General features: G+C 36.9%; 1 protein-coding gene across 1 annotated transcript in view; it reads left to right on the forward strand.

Moving 5' to 3' along the window:
• The window catches only part of PLCB4 (phospholipase C beta 4), a 126,904-nt gene that overhangs the window by 91,586 nt on the left and 12,777 nt on the right, over positions 1 to 22,541 (forward strand). Inside the window, exons 27-33 of the mRNA XM_083827647.1 lie at positions 330 to 418; positions 982 to 1,132; positions 3,872 to 3,921; positions 4,043 to 4,108; positions 11,415 to 11,530; positions 15,732 to 15,807; positions 21,641 to 21,816. Of these exons, the coding sequence (XP_083683773.1) occupies positions 330 to 418; positions 982 to 1,132; positions 3,872 to 3,921; positions 4,043 to 4,108; positions 11,415 to 11,530; positions 15,732 to 15,807; positions 21,641 to 21,816 (724 nt within the window). The remainder of the gene's footprint in view (positions 1 to 329; positions 419 to 981; positions 1,133 to 3,871; positions 3,922 to 4,042; positions 4,109 to 11,414; positions 11,531 to 15,731; positions 15,808 to 21,640; positions 21,817 to 22,541) is intronic.

A 22,541-nucleotide genomic window follows, 5' to 3' on the forward strand; every position in this document is an offset into this window, starting at 1 on the left:
AGTACTGTGTCACTCAGGACATCCCATTCTGTTGTCAAATTCTAGTGACATCAGCCGTGAGGAACTTAAAGTAACTATGCTCTGCTCTCCAAAATAAACCACCTGGATTAATATCACTCCTTTGGCACTTCATAAACTGATTCATGTTCCTGATGTGTTCAGGTGCTCTGCTGATGAGTGCTTTCAGTCCAGGCAAATTCACTGTAGAAAGCTGGGGTGTTGTTGCAAGCCATGGCTGATATAACAGTAGCAGAATGAAGGTCTTATAAAAGATGAATTTCTAAATGCCTCTGAAGATGATAAAAAGTTTATTATTTTTTTTCTTACAGATATTGTGGATGCTTTGTCAGATCCAAAGAAATTTTTGTCTATAACAGAAAAAAGAGCGGACCAAATGAGGGCTATGGGCATTGAAACCGTAAGTAGAACTTAATGACAAACAGCCCTTTTATGTTCATATTGTGAAGGTTTTTTTTATAATAGAGGATGTAAAATGTAGGTTGTGAAAAGATCACCGTCACTTGGTCAGTTGTCTGTGAGTTTAGTTCTTTGATTTTTGGATTGCTGCTTTTTTGTGTTTTGTTTGTTATTTGTTTTTAAGTAAACTGGACCATCTCCCGTGGATGCATATTACCTTACCATTTCTCATCTGCAAATATAAGCCTCTTTGGCCTGCTCTGAATAACACTGGCCTGTGCTAACACGCACTGAAATACTGTTCACTGTCTAACTTTCCGCAGGCCATGATAACACATCCTATAGAAGTGAAAATTTTGAGAAGTGAGAAAAGAGCCATAGTTTAGTTCATAGCCATTTAAAATAGGTTACAAATACTTTATTGAGTATAGTGTTATTTGAAAATATGTTGCAACGTTCCTAATTATGTATAAAGCAAACAAGTTCAGAAATCTCCTTTACCCCAACTCTTGTACTACAGGTAAGACAGCATTTAATTTATTACAATGTGCACGTTTCTTCCAGAGTGATATAGCTGATGTACCAAATGACACATCAAAGAATGATAGAAAAGGAAAAGCCAATAATGCCAAAGCAAATGTGACTCCTCAGAGTAGCTCTGAGCTTCGACCAAGTACCACGGCAGGCTTTGGATCTGGGACTGATGCTAAGAAAGGTAAACAAAAATCAGGGGCCTCTCCATCAGCTCTGATGTGGTTCAGAAAGTCACAGAGTACTTAATACACATTTTTGGTTTTGCAGGTCTATTTTTTCTTACCCTTTAGATAATAACTTCTGCTATTGGTAGTGGTCTTGGTCTATTTGCAAAGAAATTTCATGTATTACCAAAAAGGCTGCATAAATCCAATACAGCTTTATTTTACTTAGTGACCTCTTTGTGCAGCTGTATGCCCACTGCTAATAGTAGCAACCTACGTGACTCTGGGAGAAGTTTACCAAAGGTTTACTAGAGCCACAGCAACGGGAATGACTGTTTTTTGGTACACTCCACAAGAACTCCTCTGCTTTCTTTTTTCCCTCTGCAAATCCCTTGGCAGAGTTGCAGATTTAAGTAATTAAAGGTATTTAGAATTCATCGGATTCTGTTGAGATTTCCCCACAATTAGAAATGTTTTCATTGTGTGGTTTTACTCTGAATAGTGATTATGGAAATGGTGTGTTTATTGTCAAAAATACCCATATTGAATGTGCTCATTTAGAAATGAATAAGTATTTTTTTCTCACTCTACACTGTTCACTCTACAAAATCATCTTATAGAGTCAGATGGGATTATTTGTTTCTCATAGCTCATCACAGGTAATGAAGATTAAGTGAGAAAACAAATTGGTACAGCTGAATGGAACACAATAAATATTTCTGTTAATGGCCCTCAAGAGTTAGTCTGATTCATTCTCTTTCATCCATCTTGGCCCAAAAGGATCAATAGGAATGCAAAGGAGTACTGACTGCTCTTGTTCTCAAACATAAGCAGACATGGCTGAATACAAACATGTGAAGGAATCTCTTGAGAAACAAGTTGTGATCTCTCCTGAGTCACTTTTGGCAATAGAACAGGTCATCTCTAGCACCTGAATGCTTTCAAAGTTCTTCAAACCAGATTATTTTATGCAGCAAGGTGTTTTAATATTTCATGTATCATCACCAAGATGCACAAACATTAGTTGTATTGAGCATTAATTGGGCATGAAATTTGCTGGGGTTGGCAACTAATTCCTGGTTGTCATGGAATCAGACCTGGTGAACAAAGTAAATGAGTTGGCATTTTAAAATAAAAGCCTCAGGAAGTTTGTTTAGAATATGGCACACTTGGTGGTGCCCTGTTTAAGATGTGGTCTTAAACTGAGATTTTGATACTAGTGTGTTCTTGTTTGCAAGCAGTTTTTATTCATATTCTTTCATGTTAAAATGGAGCTGGTCATTTTTATACCTGACTAACAGGCCTTATTTTTGTATTGCTTCTATGATCTTTTAAGATCTTAATAATTCTACCACTGTTACAATGTTTAATGCACCTCACCATTAGAAATTACATATCCAGCAAGAGAGGGTGTCTGGGGAAGGTTTTCAAATGCACAAGAATGTTGTTGTTTTTTTTACGTTGTTCTTTATGTGACTTTCAGTAATAGTTAGGTGATCTGCGATTTTGAAAACTTGAGCCTCTGTATTTATCTATGCCTAAGCCTGTTCTAGTCTCATTCACAAGACTAATGTTAATAGCATATAATTGAGCAAAATGTCATGCTTCTAAGAGAATCGAAAAATCTTGTTCCCTGAGGAGATTGCCCCAGTCCCCCTCCCCTCTTTTTTTTTTTTTTTAACAGCATCTGGATTTTTATCAGTTAAATTCAGCTTAAAAGGCAAAAACTTCATTGCAAGTCAGGAGGAACCTTACTGTCCATGGACACTATTAATAGCATTTAACCAAATAGATTTGCAGTGTATTTAGGAACAATCTAATGTTTTTATGTAAAAACCCCTCCGCCCCCAAATTACAGCTCTAATGGCATTGTATTGACATTTTTATTCATGGTTACATGTAGAATATGCCGAGTAGTTTAAAAAAAAAAAAAAGTCATAATATGTTACAAAACATTTATTAAACCATAAAGATGAAATTAGATTTGTTCTTGTTTGCATTACAGTTCAGGAGATCAGAATATATTTTCATTCATCTAAGTAGTACATTAATTCTTGCATGATAGATTTGATTGTAACATTGAATTTTCATTAGAATTTCTACTTACTGTGATTTTTTGTTTCTCCTCTTTTAATTCTCCTTTAGTCTTGGACCGTAGTATTGTTCCTTTTCTAATAGCCTGATATTAACTAAAATGCAAAGTTTACCTCTGTTAACATACAGGCTGCAAATAAATTTTCACTCCCACAATTTTTGTGTTTTAAATTAAGAAGAATAAGTATATCTAATCTTAGTTAACTGTATATAGTCATGCACAACCTTGCCAAAGAAACATTCCCCCTGAAACGAGAAGTGCCAGAGCAATCTTCAGCTATTTACCGGAATTCTGAAGTTTGCATAGTTCAACTTTAGTGTGTATAAATGGTTTGCAGTGTTTTCAGTAAAGGAGCTTTTCCAATTTTTAGATTGCTGTGTCTTGACACTTCAGTGAAAAATTCTAAGAGATTAAAATACACTCACCAATTCCCTTTTTTCACAAGGCAATTGACTGAGCAGTGCATTTGAAAAGGAAATTAACTGTATCTTTGTTATGGCAATGAATAATTTTCTCATTAACCTGAGTTTTTTTATGGTGAAAAATAGTAATTAATTGCTAACTTAAATGTAGATTTCTGTGGTAAAACTCATACTGAAGTGTGATATACAGTAATATGCATAAAGGTTTTTTTAGATAAACCATACCAGTATCTTCCTAGGTATAGACCTTATTGCTCAAGTGAAGATAGAAGATTTAAAGCAAATGAAGGTAAGCATGGGCACAGGCTTTTCAAGATGTGTTCCTAATTATTTGTTTTAAGTAGCCAGGTTTTTATCTGGCTGCAGTCAATATGACCACAGAAAAATTGATCCAACTTCTCTTTTTGTAGGCTTACATAAAGCATTTAAAGAAACAGCAGAAAGAGCTGAACGCCTTAAAGAAGAAGCATGCAAAGGTATGATCATGAAAAGCTCTTTGAGCAACACACTCTAATTGAAATAAGTTGCAGCACTCACTAGCATAGGCAGCTCCTAATTAAAATGAAAAGAAAAACTAAGGAACAGTATTTGGACCACCAAGAAAGGGCATATCTGTTTTAAGTGTACTGAAATATGCTCCAGTAAGTTAATTTTCCCTTTAGCAACCCTTTTTATGTCTCCCTGAGTTTTTGGTGTGCTTTTGTTTGACCCATTTAAGCATCCAAAGCTCACCTTTTCCAGATAATGATTTTACCTAGCTCCCTCTTGCATGACATATTGGCAGGCAGCTTGGAAGAAAGGCAGTAATGATGTGAGGGGGTGCTGCATCAAAGACAGTGGAGAAACTGCAAATTGTCAAACAGAATTGGAATGTGTAAATGAAAAAATGAGATGTGCTATTCCATCTCACATATATATTACCGCTTGATACTGTTGGCAGTGATATCCCAAATACAACAGTATCACAAATATACTTTACATTAGAAAATTACGGCCCATTTTCTCCTGCCCATTATCATTAGGAAACCATTAGTCTTGTTTCAAACAATGGCAAAACAAGTGAAAAAACTATTCTCAATTTTAGCAATTCATGCAAATCCTTTCTGGCTTTTAGAGCAGTTACTCCTTTGTTCTCTTTGATTGCAGATTAAATTGCAAATCTGACCTAACGTAGTAATGTCTGGACATTTTTTAATATCACACTCTGTGTTTCTTTTCATGACTGTTGTTTGGATATGGAGTACTATGTCTGTGCAATTAAATATGAAGAAAATACTTTGAATAATCAACACTTTTTTGGGGCTCCTATTACTAAAAGCAGTATAAGAAAATAGTTAACTTTAACACCCCATACTGGCTGTGTGCAGAAGGCAAATGAGTGATTTCTCCATTTTAGTGTTATTTACAAAGCCGATGCTCATGAAAAAGAGTGTGTCACCCATGTCAAAAGTAGCACTTCTGTCTCATAATGATGGACAGCTGTGATTATCTTACAAGTATGGGTTGTTCTTACATGAGTCATTGTGTCATGGGCAGCTTCTAGGCCTTCTTCTAGGCTTATCATTTTTAAACACTTACTTTCTCTTTCACTGGACAACATCCCAGTAGTCAGCTGTAGCAACTTCTTGCAAATGAAAATGGTACCATGGTTACGTAGGAAACAGCCATACTCAATGATATATATCCCTGATGTATGCGACCCACAGCAGTGTAAGGGTATCTTAGCCAACACTGCGCTGGCTAATGTTAAAAAATTGATTCATTTGTTCAGGCTTGCACTTGCTTCCTCTAATCTGGGGGAAAAATTGCCAGCCACAATCTGAAGATGCTGTGCACTCAGAAGAGCTTTCAGCATTAGCTCAAGCACAGCTATTTTTGGTCTGAGCCAGCCTGTGTCCTGCTGTTTTCAAGTACAAGCTGAGTGAATACAAGTCTGTCCTAACAAGAAAGTGCCTGTCTAGAGCATGTCTTGCTAAAGACCTTGGAAAGGGCAACTTCTTGAATTTGGAGAAGAGAATCTGAGCCGAAACGTATGACCATAGCAGCTCAGAGATGATCTTGGGAAAGTGCTTTGTGTACTCATCAGTGTGTTCTTAATGCATTTTATAAGCTGTGAGGGAGCAGGAGAGCTATGCAGTCAGTTATCCATGATCAATTAGAGAAAACCTTTGTATTAAGCACATTGAACTTAGACGTTCCAGGAGTAGGTTGGCTCTCATTTAACCATAGACACTCCTGAGGTCTGGAGGAATAAGTAAATACAAAAAAACCATGTTCATATTGTTTAAGGAAAAAAGAAAAAAAAGTCCAACCCTCAACCCTTCTCTGTCTAAAATTGGCCTTGTGGAAAATTCATTATGGAAAATCAATGCATGCAAGTGTGGAAGAGAGGGGTGGGAGGGGAAGGGGCTCTGATCAAAACAGTGAAGCAGTGTCGGAGCTAAACTGATAGCCCTGGGCAGAGGTAGCTGAGGAAATGGCAGCAGTAAGGGTCCTCATCACTGATAGCATCCACTCAGTGTAGAGAAGTATTAGCAGCTCTGCTGAAATGGTGGCAGGCGGAGGTTGGTTGCTCTGTAGGAAAACACACGTAGTGTTGTCAGTCTCTGGTTTGAGAATGTGTAGGACAGTTACAGGCACCGCATTTCCAGATTAATTACCAGAATTACTTTTGTACCACCTACAGTACAGCATTGATGCCAAGGGTACAGGAAGGATGTAAAACTCTCCAGCACAGAAGGCCCAGTGGAAAATGTGGTTTTTTTTTTTTTGCAGAGGTGGGTTATGAACCCAAGGACTTCTGTGCAGCTTAGTCAATTAGGCATTTACAGGGCTTTTGAAAAGTGGCCCTGTCTGCCAGGTCTGTATGGAGTAATTCTGTGGTTATTTCAGCTTCTCAGTATGATGAATATTGGAGGCACAATAATACAAGTGGTCACCTCATCTTCAGGAGACCTTGAAGAAAGGAGGTTTAAACAGTTCCTTTCAAAAGGTATTAATCCATTTATCCCTCTCCTGCACATCACAGGTCTGGCCAGTTTGCACTCTGCATTCCTTAGAAATGCCTCCTCAAATTTTGAGTATGAATGGTCACCGACTTAAATAATTATAAATATTCTCTTAAAAATTAGTTAATAACAAAACCATAGTGTGGTCACCGTATGTAGGGGGTGTGTGTGTGTGTGTGTATAGGGTACAACAGTTGCAAGGAGCTATGCCATGTAGGAAAAACAGATTAATAGTAATATGTAGAGGGATGAGAGAATTTTATTGTGCTGCTGGAGTGAAAATGGCCAAAACATTGAACTATTGAAAATAAAAAGAAAGATAGTATCAAAGAAGTACAAAGCCAAAGAGTATTGTATTCTGAAAAGCCTGGCACCAGTTAATTTTTATATAGGATGTTTGGGCAGCTGGAATTACAATCTTTACAGTTACTTTTTTCACTTTCATATGGGAAAAATAAGATATCTGGTCATGTCTGTCCGTATTCAAGAGGCATTTGGAAAATGCTCTTAAATAATAGGCTTTAACTTTTGGTTAGCCCTGTAGTGATCAGGCAGATGGACTTGATGATCTTTGTTGGTCCCTTCCAACTCCTCTTCTCTGATCTTCTCTGTTCTCCTGATAGAGCTTATAAAGTTGCAAAAAGATCACTGTTCTTAGTATCGTCATTACAACACAGACAGATATTCTGTGACAGATAAAGTTAACTTTGCCCATTCCCTGATGTCAGATTTAGTGGCTTGCCAAAGAATGCAGAATTTTGGATTTCGTGAAGTGTATAAATAGTGAAGAGTTGAGATTTCACTCAGGACAGAGTGATGTAAAGGGCACATATTCAAAGCTCTGTAAAGGCAGAATGTTTTCAGAGAAATCCATAAGGATTGTAAGGGAATAATAGAGTAAGTAGAGATCGAGTAGAGACTAAAGGCAGAACAAACTGTAGTGAGTACCAAAGAGTGACAATGTTTCACAACAAGTCCTGTGATTCTATTAAGTTCACTCTCCCCTCTACAAGTCTCTCTGTTCTTACCCAGGCCACAAACTAAGCAGAGGATTGGGTTCAAAAACTGATTAAACAGCGCTGTCGCAGAACTCAACTGCTTCTTCTGAAGCAGAGAAGCTATACTGGCACACTGAAACTGAAATTGCCTCTTATACTACAATCCTTGTTTTGTTTGACATTTGAAAAATAGTGGCAAGTTTGTGTAATGATCACCATTTAAAAGTCCATATTAAGAATAACTTCATCTTGAATCTTAGGTTTAGTAATCTGTGCTTTTGGTGTTGTTAAAATAATATGTCCAGCCACTTCTGCATATTGCAGAAATGTTTAAAAACTCTGGACAGCTTTTGAAACACAGTAGTTTCTGCCTACAGTCCTTTAAGTAACTTTAGTCTCTTCATATGAATGCTACTGTAGAACTACAGAATGCATGAATGATGTCCATTAGTTTTTATATTTTTTTTATCAAGTTAGATATAGAGTACAGTTAGGTAAATGATTTGGGTGGCATCGCAGGTAGATGAGCTATAAAGGCAAGGAGGCATACTTACATTAAGAGTCAGAGCCTCTGATCTGCTAACAACCTGCTCCTATGGACCCCTACTGAATTTTAATCTGTTGCAGGTATGTCACATAGCTTCTGTGACTCTCGCATTAGACAGAGGAGGAGGCAAGATAATGAGAGATTATTCTCTACTAGTCTAAGGTACAACGGGTCACTGTAGTATACAGTTTTGTAGATTCAGACAAGAAAGCAATAGTCACAAATGTCCCCTAAAGGAATTCAATATGGCCACAGACACTAACCAGAACAGCATAATTATCACCCCAAAACATGAATCTCAGAATCATATCCCACACGGTTATATTGACTCTAAATGTATGCGCCGTTTGAAAAGAAGCCTTTTCAAGAAAACAACCGCCCAAAAAAAAAAAATCTCCATTTCATAGCACAAAAGAGACAGTACAAATGATTTGGGGGCTCTAGATGAATAAAGTTCTGTAAAAGAGATAGTGAATTTGAAAATAATCGTTTTTTTGTCGTTTCATCATTTTGGTATTCTTTAATGAGAGTCTTCCGTACTTCAGTTTTCAGTTGTATAAAGGAGTTTTAATGTTACGTCAGGGAGATACCATGTAGGAATAACAGTTTGTATCATAAGAACTTACTTTTTCTTCTCTTCAATAGGTGGAATTTTGATTTTCTTTACATTCCTTTTAATGGAACTATATATGATTCTTTTCTTTTTTTCCATAGATAGTCTTACTCTGATTTGCATCTTTTTATATCAGTTAGTTGACCACCCAGAGCCCCAGCTGAACTGTGGCTTCAATTTTCAGTATAATCATTAAGTGCTATTTTTAAATATATCTATGTAAAAGACATGAATTCAAAATGCAAATTCAAAAAAGAGAATCATGAGAGATCTAGCTGAGAAGAGCTTTATCTGCAAACATATTCTGAATCAATCAAGAATTTTTCTGCCTGAAGTTTGCATCTGAAAACAAAGTATACTGAGAAAGAGTGTTTTAAGATATTACTCATATTTCCTAGAATCTTGACAGTTTTGGATGCAACAGCTAGCTGTAATGAATTTTCCTTTGAGCAGAGACATAAAACAAACTCACATCAGCTAAACCATTTTAAATAGTGTTCCAGGGTTTGAAGGTCATGTAGTTCAGGAGACTTCTGGTATGGTGCTGACTTCCAGTACTCTGTGCCTTCCATGCAGTGGCTGACAGTAGCCCATCTTCCTCTTCCAGCTCTGTTTATATTTGTGCTCAAATTCACGTTTATTGAACTGGGTGGGCAGGAGGAAGGAAATGGGAGCAAGGATATGGTCTGCAATATGTCTGTTTCATATATAAGATAGAGTTGTCTTGGAGCAATGGCATCAGAGGCGAGTCTCTGCAAAAGTTTAAAGTTGGTTTGTGATAGATATAAGGCTTAAATCATGGTTGTCCTTAGGTAAAAGCAGGTATTCTAGCTTTAAGTGATGTGCAGATTATGCAGAAGTGCCACATGAGCATGCAGATGGCTCATACTTTTCAATATTTGCACAGCAGCAATTGTATTGTTCTTTTAGACTTGGGGAGAGTGTGTAGTTGGACAATTAGATACTCTCCTCAACTTCACCTGTGGCATTGTTGTACCATTAAGCTTATGCCATTCTTTTTGCTGCCCATATTTTGTTCTACATGGTTAGTCAGTGTAGATACTCCCTGGTGAGGCTGTCATGCTTTAATGTTGATGGAATTTATTTGTTTCCTTTTAAATCCTTTGCAGAACAGAAAATTCAATTCTCCACTCTTAAGTATAAAATTCAGGAGTTGTGTATGTTCCCTGGGGGAGTGCTTAGCAGATGTTGGAGTGCTTGCATACATCCCAGTGCTATGTTTTTTAAAGCATCGCAACATTTGTATTAGCATTTTAGTAAAAGTGAATGCAAAAGTCTTTAATTAGTATTTTTAAAGGAAGAAACAGTGATAAGGCAAACACAGGTGTATAGAAAATAACAACAAAGAGCAGTAGAATAACAAGGGTAGTGTAACTTCAAAACGAGCTATAAAAAGCAAAACAGAGATAAAGTCCTGGTAAGAGGCCATATTAATTAATGCAAGACTTTTTGTCATGATTAGATAAAATGTGGAGCAATTGAATATTAATAAACTAATGTAAATTAACAAACAATATTCATATTATAATGTAAATTCAATATTTAGTGCTCTCGGCTGTAGTTAAATATTTGCCTCATGAACAGCTGTTCTGATAAAGGAGAATAAGAAGTCAAGTTTAATAATGAAGTCTACATGTAAGTGCTACGAGTGTTGCTTCCAGTACAGTCTTGTAATGGGAAGGAACTGTCTGTGAGCTAGACCCAATCGGGAGCGTAAGTGATCTATCTTTTCATTATAAAAGGTTTTTCCTCCCTTTCCATGGATAAACCTCCTCTGCCACTTCACCAGTGTAAATAATATAACTGTAGTAGTGACAGCAAGTTATCCCTAGTGTGAAATATTTTACAAATAGCCCTGTGAAGTCCAGTTTGTCAACATGTGCTGTGTTGCTTGGGGAAAAAAAAGAAAAAAAAAAGACAATGGTTATTTGCAGCAGTCTGCATGTGTAGTTGAATGCCATATTTCACTGATTACTATTGCTTGCAAAGGAAGATGCCCTACAACAAGATGGAATTTCTTAATGATAAGATTGCTGCTGCAGTAGGGGTCATAGGACAGATCTTCAGAATTTTCTGTTGTTAATTATTTGATTTTTAGCTATTATTTTTGGACTTGAAGCTTTTTGATTTGCAGTGGCCTAGGAGCTAGTGCTGTATTCAGTATGAAATATGTCAAGGAAGGGGATTGGGATGAATTTTGTTCTCCTCAGTATTCAGAAAATTTAAAGTGTATGATCTGAGCTTATAAATCTGATTTTTTATTTTTATTTTTTTTAACTTAGCACTTAAATGGGCATTTGTTCAAAAAGATGAAGTTAAGCGTATAGTACCAGTTGGTATTTTTTGCCATAATTATTTTGTTTCGATGTAACAGTATACCATATTTTTAAGGTCTAGTACAGATTTTCATTTTTCAAACAAAGGAGAAATGCTGTAGCACTTACGGTGGAATATCTGGAACCTTTAATAGCAGATGGCTAACCCAGATTAAATTCCATTGTCAAAGTTATCTGTTCATCCATTGATTTTTACACTGTAAGAAAACTAAACATTAAAAATCCAGCAACCTAATTGTAAGGTCCTACTGTTTTCCAGGAGCACAGCGCTATGCAGAAGTTGCACTGCACACAAATTGACAAAATAGTGGCACAATATGATAAAGAAAAGGTATCATACGAGAAAATGTTAGAGAAGGCAATCAAGAAGAAAGGGTAAGATACCATTTTAAATCTTTTTGTAGACTAAAAATAGATTTTTATGCTTTGTGTTCTGGAATAAAACATTCATAAAATGGTCATTCAGATGAATTAATTGCAGCTTGAACCAGCATATTACATCAAACTGAGTTTGAGTTGCTTGAAGGCTCTAACCATGGGCCATAAATGTTATACTCACTTTGCCTTTCTCTAGTTTTCTACTGTCAGTAGGTGAAACATGAAAGCAAAGGCATTGCCTCAAATATTCATTTCCTTGGCCTGATCTGGTCTCACGGCATTCTCCAGGGAATGTCATTGTTGTGTTCAGTGAGAGCTGACCCAGGTCCTCAGTCTCACTAATGATCAGAAGGAAACGATTGATCTTGAGAAAAAAATCTAGCTTCTAAATCCTGTTAGTTTTAATAGAGTTTTGCCATGCAAAAGTCCATTTTTAAGTCCATTGGGACTTAAAGCAGCAATTGCTTTATTTAGTCCTATATAAAATTGTGCTGATAGTTAGCCTTAATTGCATATTGTTGTCGTCTGTAAACAGCAACCGGCAACCAGCTCACTAACTGAATGCCGAACATGAATGCATCTTTAGCATTGGATTCTCCCACAAATACTTTGTGTTTTATAAATGATTTGGAATGACAGAGTTGTTGTATTGTATTTATTTATTTATTTTAATATTTGGGGGTCCATATAACAAACTTAAAACAGAAATAGAATTAAGTAAGGAAGATAAGGAGAATTTTCTTCACTAAATTATGACAAGCGCACATAAACTCTATAAAAAGTTTGTGGATTTTTTTCCAGGAAGGGGGAATTGTAAGCACCCAAATACTTCTAACCTAAGTAGTTTCTTCCAGAAGATGACCAATTCACCAAACAGAGAGATTAACTACAGGACAAATTAATTTAATTTGTCTTTGATTCAATTTCCATTGAATATAACACAGCAGAAGGTTATTGACATAGCTGGATTTATAAATGAAACCAGGGCATTTACTACAGTGTCACTGAACTAGGCCCTGGACATTGTACCATCATCAAGGGGAGAAAAGCTTCCCAGTGCTGTGCTATTTAAGAATATTCCTGTTGTTCAGTATTCCTGTTGGCTTGAGAAGAGGCCAGTGCCTCTTCCTGACATAGTAAAGTAGCAAATGAGGCTATGTTGCAAAGTTAAAGGTGGTAATGGCTGTCTCTGGGCAGTGAATAGTGGAAAGCCATGTGTAACAATGCTTTTGAGAATAATACCAAATTGGGACAAGTATAAAAGTAGCTGATAATTTGATTCCCAGGTTGACATCATTTAGTTGGTTGCTTGCAGAGTCTTCCTTTAATTTTTATAACAGTTCCCTTGTGGATGCCAAAGCCCTTATGATAATTTTAAATTATCAACAAAGTTATTTGTTCATTGTTGGGTTTTGACTTTTTTTTTTTAGAGCTGTAAATAACTACTTCAGAAGCAGATCCAATACACAGCCAGATACTATTTTTCACCACAACTCCATACTTTTTGGGGACTTCAGAGCTGTCAATCATCTGATGGCTCTTTCTTGTTATGAGAATAACTATTGGTATCTAATTACCAACCAAATCAAAATCCTATGCCACCACAGGCTTTCTGTGAAAACACTTCTTAGTTGAGCATCAAAACGTTGTAAGGGCTTCCTTCAGGGTCTTTGCGTATGCAGCCCTCAAACCCCATTCAGCCAGGTATTTAGACACATGGTCACTTCACCCCAGCTGGGTAGTGTATTTCAGGGCGTGCTTTTAAAGTGGATACACTGGCTGACACTTGAACACTCTTTTGAACTGAAACAATCCGATGAATAAGGGATCTTGGGTTCAGTGAGTATTGGACATGTTCCGTTTCCTTGGCTATTATTTTGAAGCCTTTACAAGCCAATAAAAGTTGTAAATAATCATGTAAAATGTGTTTTTAAGGTAGTCATATTTAAATTGCCAGATACTTGACACTTCCTAAAAAAAAAAAAACAACACCTTTTTGATCGGTATATAGAAGAGTTTCTCTTCTGATTTGTTGTGCAGTGTTTTGTGGTCCATTTCTGCCACATGGTGTGACAAAATGTCAACTGCATAATGTTCAGCAAAGTAAAAATTTTAATCACATGCTAATTCACCAACAGATGGACAGGATTTTGCTCCCTGTGCTAATTCTGTTGTACACTTGAAATGCTCACAAATCTTTGGGGAGGCTTATGGAGATATGTATGCTTGTGTTCCCACTGTGAAATGGAGTTTGAGGGACACACAGAGATCCCTCTGATTTATCAAGGCTATCCAAGTGTATATGTGTGCGTGAGTGTGGACATGTTACATTGTATTGGACCATTTCTGGGTATTTATCCCCAGTTGTGACTTGACAGTTTAATCCTGCATGTCACTGCAGGTATGGACAGCTCTAGTTACGTCCAGCCTGGCTTGAAGGTTTCCCTCAGATGTCATGAAAGCTGCATTTCCAGAGAAGGGCTCAACTGGTAGTTTTGAAGACTGGGATTCTAAAAAATCTGGTGATTGGACCAGTTAGGCTAATTTGGGATAAAAATATGTTTAATTCCCCTAAGGAACACTCTTTTTTGTAGTGTGTGACAAATCATATATGAATTAGAGCCAGATTCTGATCACAGCTACACACGTGCATAAGCAAAGACTCTTTCTTTGCAGCTCTTTCTTAATCAGGCAGAGGTAACTATGGTCAGAACCTGTCTCTATGGCTTTGTTACTTCCAAAGTGTCAAACAAGTATTAAAAATCTGTACAAAAATTTTCCTGCTGCAACCAGAAAATGAATGACTAGTCCTTCTGATGGCCCTTGGGAACTCAAGGCATGTAACACTACTATTTTCAGTAAGGGCTTTCCTGGTACTGTTTGATGATAAAGTTTTCAGCTAATTTCCATAAGTTTTGCAGTACTTTGATATTAAAACAGGATATAAACTTGTTAAGAGTTTCATTAATCTCCTTTTCTAGAGCAAACATGGATTAATGTTACAGCAGTCAAGCAATAACCATTCTTATTAGGGCCAGCTTCAGATTATAAAATGAATGCACCTCCATCCATTCAGTGGCATTACATCAGTTTACATCAGCAGATGATCCATCACAGAACTATTGCAGTGATCTCAAAGTAGACTCTTCTAAATTTATTTTATTGTTACAAACTGAAAAACTGAGACTACCAATGTGTGAATTTGTATTCTGTTCTAAAAACGTTTTACTGCACAAAGGGGAACAACTAGATAGGTAAAGATGGAGCTTGTCAGATGGAGCCTATAAAAATTCATAGACTTTGGTGAGATAGTAATTGGAACTGCTGTTGTAGTTGCAAAGTAATAGTTTTGCTGTGCATCCACCCTACCCAGTACACAGCCCAAATAACGATCTTTAGTGAAGGAAATTCTGCGGGTGAGAGGTAGAAGTCATCCATTTCCAGGCATGTCAGGGGGGCTTCAGCATGGGCCCTCTGCAGCCATTTTACCAGCCTGTTTCTTGGAATCACAGTCTTCCTCCTGCTCAAAACAAACTTTGCAACTTGCATTCAACACACTGTTAACTTTACCTGGTCACAAAGGCCATGCTGTATTCAGCCTATTGCAGGAGCAAGGGCTGTCTTCAAGATCATTGTTCTGCAAGTCACATAAGGCAACTAATGCTTGGATTCATCCGCATGGGACCCCTTCTTTGCTACCGTTTTACTTCTGTTCTCCCACCAAGGGGTACCGAGACTTTCAACCGGCATTCAAATTCAATATGCCCAAATTGCCCCATGAGACAGTTATTCAAGTGACTTCTTTTTCTCTGCCTTGAACTAAAACAATAACAAAAATGGCTTTTAAACCAGAGGATAAAATCACAGCAAGGTAATGTGTACGCCTGTAGGTTTTCAGGCAGAAGCTGGATTATCTTAGCAAGGAAAAAGAAACTGAGTACTATAAATGGAGATGTTTGACATATCCTCAGCAACAGAATAATTGTGGGGCCAATCTAGAATTAATTGTGTGGAGTTTGAATTAAATGATCATTAATCCAACAATATTTTGTAAGTTGTGAATAAATTGCCAGAGGAAATAATTTCATTCCAATACGCTGTAGCACTTCAACATTGATTAACATTTTAATTAGTAAGAGCTGACTGAATGGGAAGATGTTTAACTTGTGGCACACATTTTCAATTTTGCTTTTTTTAGAGGAAGTAATTGTGTTGAATTGAAGAAAGAAACTGAAATTAAAATTCAGGCACTAACATCAGATCACAAATCTAAGGTAAGCAAACAGCCAATTTTAACACATGCAACATCTGAAATAGAGATTTTGAGACCCAAGTGGTAGTTAATTTTCTTGGAAGCATATGAATGATTTTTGGCAATAACAACATGTCAAAAAGAATAGGAGTAATTGAGTGTCTAAAAGTGTTTCTTCAAAAAATATTTAAAAAGCAACATCAATTTCCTGTCCTTTAACAATTATTGAAGAAAGCACCATATGCATGCCTCATGAGGCAAAACTGGTCATTTGAGTCCATTTGTGTCAGTTTTAGCTAAACAAAGAGGCAAAAAATAAGCTATGTGAAATCTGAGTATTCATTACATTCCCAGCATACATACATAAAAGTTTCTTTTTCATTTTCCATCTTTGTCACCATGGACAACACTTGCTAGTCTGTCTCTTAAAGAAGCAGGAGACCAGGTTGCTCTTGAGCCAAGTGCCACCTTCTTTCTTTCTTTTTTTTTTTTTTTTTGTCCTCCAGGGATTAGTTATATTGTTTTCTCCAAGGTGCTGGAGAATAGAAGTGCTCAGAGGCCCAACCTCAGTTCGTTTGAAAAAGCTGTTTTCAAGTTGTGATTCATCATTCATGTTGAGCTGCATAGAGCTGCTTCCTCTGTAACTCTATACTATCACTATGCTCACTGACTGCATATTTTCTTTGAAAGTTTTACCTACCACTTGTTGACATGCTTTCAAGTTTCTAAAAGATATTCAAACTAGAAGGTGGCAGGTATACTGGAAGACACACCCATGTACAAAATGGTCTGAAGAAAGAAGTGTGCAGGAGACTGAACACAGTAAGTAAGCAGGAGTGTTAATGTAAAAGCTGAAACCCATGAAATGAATCAGATGAGCATAGAAAATACGAACAAAAGCAGCCACATCTTTGAGACTAGAGAATTAAGGTTATTTTCATCTTTTCTTCTCCTAATTTTATTCTTTGGTATTATTTCATGTGGAGAAGATCCTGGTCTTCTAAACAAGGATTGTTTCTTGTTGTTGCCTCTTCAGCCAAAGATTTAGGAGAACCACCAGGAAGAAAAAATCTGGTGTGTCTTTCTCATCTTCCTATCTCCTTCTCCTATGATAAGCCCAGAATTGTTTTCTTAATTAAAGCAGATTTGTTGACAACTTTAAAAAGATAATTCATTTATTTCTTAGAGAAAAAACTCTCTGAGGAGCACTAGGTCCCTATCATCCAGACGTGAGCTCCAAAACTCATTTTAAGTTATATTGTGTAGAAAATTCTTTGCTGTGATTTCAGCTTGTGTCATTGGCAGTCTGGAGTTAAGATATCTGATTTGTACACGAGGACCATCCAAGTGTTCATTAATCTTCCAGACCTGATAAATGTGACTCATGTTTCCCCTTTCCACAAATATATGCAATTTCTGAGCTCTGTTCCTTTTAAAATCCTGCTTTCAAAACAGTTTGTTTGAATTATAATCCATATCTGGAAAAAAGGTTGATGTTTTCCACTCCCATGTCAGGTTTTAGGATGACATTTTCCAAAGAGAGTTAAATCTAAGCTCCTTTGAAATGCCAAGCCTCTCTCTCTATGTTGGAAAATTTCTGAAGAATTCCTCTGTAAAATATCTACCTCTGTGGTTTGCTCTAGGTCAGTGATTTTCAATATCTTGCTTGCTGTGGTTCCATCAAAATTTTCCACATTATATACCAATTTTAGTATTCTCACAAATTTCTTTTGTTTCAATTACTCTGTGTGGGCCCTTGAATTATTCCCAGAGATTGTTCGCAGCGTTACAAGCAACAAGTTAGAAAACAGTGCCCAAGACCATAGGGAAATTATCTTTTATCATAGATGAACGTAGGTGCACTATTAGATGAAATTCTGAGATGCTGAATGCATTACACTGATATACTGGCAGTTTGATTAATTAACAGTTGTTCAGCATTTCTCAGTATTTGGCCCACTAATATGAAATTGGATGGTACCATAATTCAGCTTTAATTACAGCTCGTGTCCTTCAATGTAGCTCTGTGTCAAAATGTGCATGCACACTTTTAGCACCAAAGTGCCTTTTCATCTACAAAAGTCTTCTTGTCATGAGGAAACGTCCAGCCCAATTTGGCATAAAATATTTAAATTAGATCTGAATGTCCCAATGTGTAGTTCACACAGTTACCATAGCAGATGCAAATTACGCTCCTGCATTAGAAAAGTAGGTCCCAGCATCACACAGGCAGAGGATGAAAAGAAGTAAAAAGAAAGATTACTTCAAAGATTATTCCTGCTTGAACTTAGTGACTAAACAAACATCTTGCATCTATCCTACGCAAAAGAAAGTTCCTTATCAAGATATTAATTAGTCTCTTAGGCACAGTGTAGGAACAGATGAAAGGACAGGATTACAAACACAGTTTGTAGAGCAGAGAAGACTGAAGTTAGCTAATGGTTATTTTTTTTTATCTTTTTGGTAAGCAATACTACCTTAATAGTGGAAAGTAGGACAAGAACGCAGCCCAATTGAAATAGTCATTTTAACCGCAATGCTAATAAATTGGAAGAAAGCAAGGAAGTATATTGAATTTATTAAATCTAAACTTTGAAGTGTATCACAGACCTGTAGCAAAATTGGATTCCAGATGATTTAATAGCCTTGAGTTCTAAGGTCATCTGAATCTGAGTCAAATTGAGTATTTCAAATTTTGTAACTGTTGTTTGGCAAATCCCTTGCATCCTACTCATCAAGTTATATCTTGCCTTTCCTGAAATAAGACTTCTAGCTTGCAGGATATTTAAAAAAAAAAAAAAAAAAAGAAAGAAAGAAATCTTCCTTTTCTTTCCCACCCCAAGAGAAAAACTCGTCTTACAAGGAGCCATACCTGCCACTTAGATTACTTGCTGATTTTGAAATTAGTAGCACATAGTAGCATTTCTGTCCATGAACAGAAGCAATTTTCTATTCTTATTACCTGTATTTTCAGATTAAATGCTTAAGAGTACTGCCATGCTTAAGTCTCCTTGGGGTTTTCTTCTTTGCTATCAGTGTATCTGAAATGCAGGATTTCTGCCTTCGAGTTCTTCTGTAGTGTATATATCAACCATTTTAAAACTGTGATCACATTAAACATTTGTAATGGGCACTTGATTCTTTCCTTCTCTGTATTTATTTGGGCTTTGTAGAAGCTCTTTGCACTTGAAAGTCACAGAATATTTGCTTTCACCAAGGTTTCCACTATTTATGCATTTATATGTTTCATTGTTTTATTGAGTCACAACTCTTTTTTATGCGAAGTTTGCTTGCTTTTCCTGTACAAGGTGAAGACACTTTAAATAAAAGCAAACTCTTTTATTTACTTGGACGCATGCCTGTCCTTCTAGGTCCATGTAGAACAGCCTTACTGTGACTAGGAATCAGATCTCATATGTTAATATCCGCTGCACTTTCTGGGAATTTAAAGTAGTCTGAAACCCAGTCCCAAGTGACTGACTGTATGGAAGAGTTGCACAGCAGCAAGTGAGGGAGAAGATTACCCGGACAGCTCTCTCACAGCGCCTGCTACAGTTTTATTGACCTTTGAAAGGGGACAGAGGCTAGTCAGGGTATTCTCTATGGGAAGGTAATTTGAATCACAAATCTTTGTAGCAAACCATGTGTTGGCTCCTGTGCCAAGGTATATGGTACATGATTTGCTGCTGGCTCTGTCTGCATCGTGGGTCTCATAATTACATTATTCTTTTCTAAACATTAATACTTTTTAACGTTGTGACAATAGAAGTTTTCTGAGTGCATGGTCCGTTTTCTGCTGTGGTCCCAATTACACTCACTCACTAAGGACTTTGGATCTACCTGAATCTTTTTTCTCCAAATCATGGATGAAGCTGAATCCATCTGGAGACTCATGCTGAAAGTAAATCAAAAAAAAAAAAAAGAATGGATTTTCCCAAAAACTTCATCAATGGCTAACTTTTAGCTCCACTGAAGTAGACTCCAGGTCTCCCTGGGGGTAAGCCAAATGATCAGTATTGAGAGGAAATTCATAACCAAAGTGTCTAGTTGCATGAGGCCCTATAAATATTACAGGGACATCTCCAGAGAGTGTTTAATCTGTAGGTGTGATGAATCCTGCTATGAATCTGTCCCACTTTCCTCATCACCATTACAAGGAGCTTAGACTAAACTTGGTCCTAACCTAAGTGCCATAGTAAGTGCTAGAGGTGAGTTGGAGTGCCTGCACCTTAACCTTTCAGAAACTCCATCTGAAAAATAAGTACTTTTTCCTTACCAACTTCCAAGCATTTGTTTTGACCCATTTTAAAACCAAATCTTTATGTTTTTCTGGCTCCAAAGGCAGTACCGCCTTAGGAACTTCTTATTAAAGCTATTACTCCCACTAACAGCTCCACATCCTTCAGTGCTCATATCACTTCACAGGTTCTGTTTTAGTAGTATGCTTACCCACATGCACAAAATTAAGTATGACTCGTTTCTCTGGAGGCACATTCACACTTAAATATCCTGTTGAATTAAGCCTATTTTGGTCTTACCAATGTCCTCCCTCAAAGTGCTTTTTTTTTTTTTTTTATGACAGCTGCAGAAAATTACAGGTAGCTCACCTGCAGCTGCTTCTGCTTCACATCCTATCTGTTTTGATATGAAACACTTGTTTAACTGTAGTTAAATGCAGGTCTGTTTTTCGTGTAGTGGTAGTCACCCAGATCTGTTAGAAAATTACTTGCTTTTTTTTTTTTATTATGAATCCAGCTTTATTACACGTCCTTTGTGTAGGGTGGCCTTCAGATGAGCCTCTCCAGGGCAGAATGGGGACTGGGTCCTTTCAAGCCCCCTCTTCTTTCACCATCACCAGTGTGTGTAGGAAAATCAGCTCTGCATTATGCAGAGCTTCTGTGGGCCCACACTTGAAATACTGGCATCACTCACTTTTTGAGCAAGATGGTGGCAATTTTTGATTCGAAGAGTAATGTTTAGCTTTCATAGAAGGTGACCCAAATGCGATTAGTTACCATAGCAGCACTTGAAATGAGTACCTGAAAATAGGTTTATTTTTTTGTGATGCACATTTTGTATACCATTTATGGAAAAGTGAGATAGCTTGTCAAAATACCCAAAGCTGATTATTAAAGGATAATAAAATATATCTTTCTATTAGCTTCTTTTCTAAATCATTGAGTGTAATATACTATTATAATAACAACTCTAGTGATTTAGACTTCTTCAAATTGTGTCTTGGGAACTTTCCAAAACTTTAATCTCTTTTTTCTTGTGAGTCTTGGGAGATAAGCAAAAGAAGAATGCTTGTCAGATTCCCTGCTGACTTAATGAATATAAAACAAAAATATGTAACCTATCCTAAGATACAGGTTGTATTAAATACAGGATGTCTCTGTAAACTAACTGTTTTTAAAGTTGTCTCACAAAATCGAAGACTGTATTTAAGCCCTCAGAGAAGTCCCGCTCACTAGGTTTTTCCATTGTTACTTTCAATATTCTTAATATCTTTTTTTCCTTGCAACCAGGAATATGGAAGCATTTTATAATGAACTTGGTGTTAGAGGAGGTTTTAAAATAATGTTAGTACAGTCAAAAGCATAAATGCAGTCAATTCATTCAGGGCACTTTAGGTGTTAGGGGTGGCTTTATATTTGCTTTTATAACACCCTGTACTGTCCTCAGTGGCTTCATTACTCTGAAGCAATTTCACTTGTGTAACTTTGTTTTCACAGCTTAGCTGCATTCTTTATAATCTTTTTTTTTATGATTGTCTCTACATCATCTTCAGCAGCAGTAATAGTTGGTCTTATAGCCTGAGAACCACTGGCAAAGTTGCTGTTCCTTCTCTACAGGTCAAAGAGATTGTGGCACAGCACACTAAAGAGTGGTCCGAGATGATCAATACACACAGTGCTGAAGAGCAAGAAATCCGTGATTTACACTTGAACCAACAGTGTGAACTACTGAAGAAACTGCTGATTAATGCTCATGAACAACAAACCCAGCAGCTAAAATTTTCACATGACAGGTGAGCAGGGCAGTGCTACTTGATGACGAGGGCTTGGCTTGTGTCTGTTTTGTAGAATGCTCTAGTTTCTTGCGCTGATAGCTCCTGTACTGCTGTCAAAGGTACTGGACTGCATGCATGGTAGAAGTGAATTAAGTTATCAGGCAAGGAATAGAGAGGTGCAGGAATGGGCTTCTTGGCAGGTTTAGGTTGCAGGAACTTCATTAAAGGCAGAGGATGCGATGAAGTGGTGGTAGTTCACATCAGCTGTGGATGTGTCTGGACTTTACCCAGAAAAACTGAGAAAGATCAAGTATGGAAATGTTCTTTAAATTGCTAGCACTTGTGGGTACATGTTTTTATAATGTTGTTGATTATAAGAAAGATCCACAAAACGTAAGATCATAAAAAGAACAGATAATGAGGTAAGCTATGTTAGACTAATATCTTCATACAATATATTGCCATAATCACTGGGAACGCAGAAGATACTGCATGACACTACTGTCACATTCCTTGTATGATTAACTGTCCTGCACATTTGAAGTTTGAAGAAATTAAATACAAATAGTATCCAGACTGTTAAAAAATAGAAATAAGGAGAGGAATCATTTTCCCCTGCTATGATCTATTATGTGAAGCAGCCTTAAAAGCACATGAATGCAATATGTGTGTTTACATATATACATATTCATATGTAATTGTCTACAGCATCTTTCACATCAAAACCATAGGGAAAAAGGAAT

This window comes from Anser anser (genome assembly GCF_964211835.1).
Source record: "Anser anser genome assembly, chromosome: 3".
Classification (NCBI taxonomy): domain Eukaryota; kingdom Metazoa; phylum Chordata; class Aves; order Anseriformes; family Anatidae; genus Anser; species Anser anser.